The sequence below is a fragment of the Cyprinodon variegatus genome, unplaced genomic scaffold, assembly GCF_000732505.1.
Source record: "Cyprinodon variegatus isolate N-32 unplaced genomic scaffold, C_variegatus-1.0 Scaffold203, whole genome shotgun sequence".
Lineage (NCBI taxonomy): Eukaryota > Metazoa > Chordata > Actinopteri > Cyprinodontiformes > Cyprinodontidae > Cyprinodon > Cyprinodon variegatus.
This window is the reverse complement of record NW_015150656.1, coordinates 315,561-318,992: the sequence shown is the minus strand read 5'-3', so window position 1 is coordinate 318,992 and position 3,432 is coordinate 315,561. Positions and strand designations below refer to the sequence as shown.

The window sequence follows — 3,432 nt, the reverse complement described above, 5'->3', positions numbered from 1 at the left end:
TAAGACATTTTTAGTTATTTCTAGATCGTTTTTAACTAGTCAAACTTAATAGAGCAGAGATGATACACAAGAATATCAGTCAGTCAAAAGTTTAATGAATTTACACAACAGCTCAACACTTCATCATGTGTCAGTTTGAATGTGCTATTTTACCCATCTTTATCCAAACTTGCGCATTGTTTAGGTCTGAAAAAATAAGATGTGATTAATCCAATACTGAAAGAATCGTCAGATAATTTTAACTCGAGTCTAAAAATTCTAAGGCCTAAACCATTAGCTGAAACAGCAACCCACTCAGAGCAATAAATATTAAAGAGATTAATATATTGTTATTGGTCCCCCTCCCCCCAAAAAAAACTAATACTGGAAAATATCGGACTGCGTCTAACGCAAGATTATAGAAACACTCTGCTTCTGTTTAAAGCTAATGTAATACATCGGTTAATGTTTTCATACCGAATGTTTTGGACTATTATTCTGTTTGAGTTATATCACTTTATCAAGCCTCATCTTACATTTCAAACTCCAAAATAAGTAATAAAAGTTTGTGTGATTTGTGTTGGGGTCGGATTGGGTCAGAATGGATATCAGTCAATACTCAGGCTGCAGTATCGGATATCAGAGATGAAAAGGTCCTATCGGGAAAACCCCATTAATTATGTCATAATTGTAAAATATTTCTAAATATATTATTTACATTTAGCATGAAAAACCTTTTTAATCCTGTGAATATGTCCTACATAGAACTGTGTGGCAAAATTTGTGAGTGTTACCTTTAAAGGTACCATTTTGCAATACAGTGATAAATAACAAACAAACAAAAAAATCCGACAGATTTATCTATTACCAAAATAATCATAATTTGAAGCCCTAGCAATGTTACTTTCTAAGATTAAGAAAAACTTGAATATAAAAAAATAAAGAAATTACTGTGGAAACCACATGCTAAAAAAAGAGAAAGTCCATCTATCAGTGCGCCAGGCTCGATGGAGGCCACAGCTCTCAATCCTCCTCCTTACCTTTTAAAGGTCTAAACCTACAAATCAAACTTTTTATTTAATGTTGGACTAAATACTCTAATTAATTTTAGCAACAAGAAATTGAAATTTTAAAATTTAAAAGTCTGGCTATTATTAAAGCCTACACTCTGAAACAGGGATAAGAATATTTTGCCATTGGACCTGCAGAGTGCGACAAGTAAAAATCCTTCACAATGTTTTTAAATGAGCTTTCTTTCTATTTCAGTCATTAAATGCTGACAATCATGGACAAAATGAGCTGTTAGCTGTGCTGTCATAGTTTCCTTCATCGCATACTGTTACTAAATCTGGCCTGTAGCGTGAACATCCATAAATAACTGATGGCAGCGTTTATCTGGAGGAATTATTTCTATTAGAAAAACCAACTAAGTCAGTCATGAACCTTTGCAAATCACTTCTTGTTTTATCGTTTAACTAAAGTTGCACCATTGGTGAGAGAAATATAAGATGTAATCCTCATAGTTTGCCAGAATAATGAGGGAGCATGAGATGATGGTGTTATGTTATCTCTATTCTCCAAATATGAAGAATCTGTTAGTTCAATCTCGTTCTGCTCTCTCTGCTTTTTCTCATAGTAGCTTCATCTGGTCTGTTCCTGTTTGGCTGTGACTCCATCCTGGAGAGAAATATCAGCTGTGCTGCTGCCATCAACACCTTAGTTTATAGATGTCGGAGATCAGCCTGTTTTCCAGTGTAGTCCTGTTTCCCTGACTGTGACTGGCTGGATGTGCTCTCTTCATCCTCTGACATGGGAGCTGGCTCGGAGCTGGTCTACCTGGCTGTGTGTTTCCTGGACGGGGCCGCCTGTGGAGCTGATGGACAGTTGTCTTTTCTATCTCTGCTTCTTTTTGTGTCTCTGCTTTTGTCTCCTTGAACCCCAGTCAGCCAGATGGCCGCTCACACTGAGCCTGGTTCTGCTGGAGGTTTCTTCCTGTTAAAAGGGAGTTTTTCCTCTCCACTGTCGCTACAAGCATGCTTAGTGTGAGGGATTGCCTTTGAGTCAATGAGTCGATGCAATCAACTGGTTTTCCTTAGATAGAAAACTTTGAATCAATTTGACTGGATGATCTGGTGAACTGTAAAGTGCCTTAAGATGACGTGTGTTGTGAATTAGCGCTATAGAAATAAACTGAATGAATTGAATTAAGGTCAGAATAAACAAAAACCCAGGATTCAGGTTTCACCCTTAAAAAAATGTATTTGTGGTCCTTTTACACCTTAAATAGACATTCCTTCTCCTGGAGGAACAAGGAGGCTGGATAGGCTTTAAAAGGAAGCTGAATGGAGATAAAAACAGACCAATCCTGGAACAAAAACCTGTCAGAGGCTCTAGAAGGTTTAACACAGCAGAGGAGAGGAGACTAACACTTTAGCAGGACAGCAACTGTATATATATAACCAGTACATTTGTGTCAGACTGGCCCAGTCAAAGTAACGGGGATCACTATTGAGTCTTGTGACTTTCTCTACTACTAAAAATAGGACAATAACAGGTGGGCTAATGGGTGGGATTATCATTACTGGACCAGTATGATAGCAAAACTATCGCTTTAGACCTAAAATGGTGCTGCTAGCATGATTTGGTGATTTAATACCAGCTGTGTCTGATCCCAGCTTTATACCGACTGACTCAGTGCTGCTCAAACATAAACTGTTCAGTTCTGGCTTCCTGTCCCTAAAGAGCAGCTTAGCATCGACAGCTACAGCAAGCTAACATCACCTTCATAACCACAGACAATGCATGCCATTCACTGCTAAACACTAATCTGGTTAAAAAACAAACTTCTCATTTACCTTGAGGTCGTTTTCTGGGAGATATTTACACTGTTTGGCAATCTCCGCGTATTTATCCAAATCTAGCGGCGCCATTGTAGCGCGAATAGTTCACTCCTTCGCGCTTCCTGTGACGCTCCGGCGCAGATCCTATTGGTTTACCCTCTGGCGCCATCTAACGTCAGCCTGAACAAACTGCACATGAGTCAATCAGGGGCTTACAGTTTGGCAAAGTTCAACTGGAATAATCCTGCTAATTATTTAATAAAATACCAGAAGAAAAAATCAGCAAAAGGTTAAAGATACCTTAAAGAAATTGATTAATCCGAAATTCATTTTGAATAGGGAACAATGCTTGTGAAGGTTCTCAGTCATCCAGGTCATAGTCATTCCAAAAACTTACAAACCAAGTCCAGTAGATTGTTTTTCATTTTTCTATTTTTTTTTTTTTTTTTTTTGAATGCAACGCTTTTAATTTATTTAGTATTTGGAAAGCAGCACACAAATTATGCTCAAGATCCTTTTACATGTATTTTGTAGATTATCTTCTGCTGTAAAAACTTCATGTAATAATGAGATATAATAATGTAAAAATAAAAAATAATGCAATCAAAACTCT

General features: G+C 37.2%; 1 protein-coding gene across 1 annotated transcript in view; it reads right to left on the bottom strand.

Annotated features, from left to right (window-relative positions):
* The window catches only part of ppp6c (protein phosphatase 6, catalytic subunit), a 9,920-nt gene extending 6,968 nt beyond the window's left edge, over nucleotides 1-2,952 (bottom strand). The window contains exon 1 of the mRNA XM_015379901.1: nucleotides 2,835-2,952. Within this exon, the coding sequence (XP_015235387.1) occupies nucleotides 2,835-2,909 (75 nt within the window). The 5' untranslated portion in view covers nucleotides 2,910-2,952. The remainder of the gene's footprint in view (nucleotides 1-2,834) is intronic.
* Nucleotides 2,953-3,432: the final 480 nt, after the last annotated feature.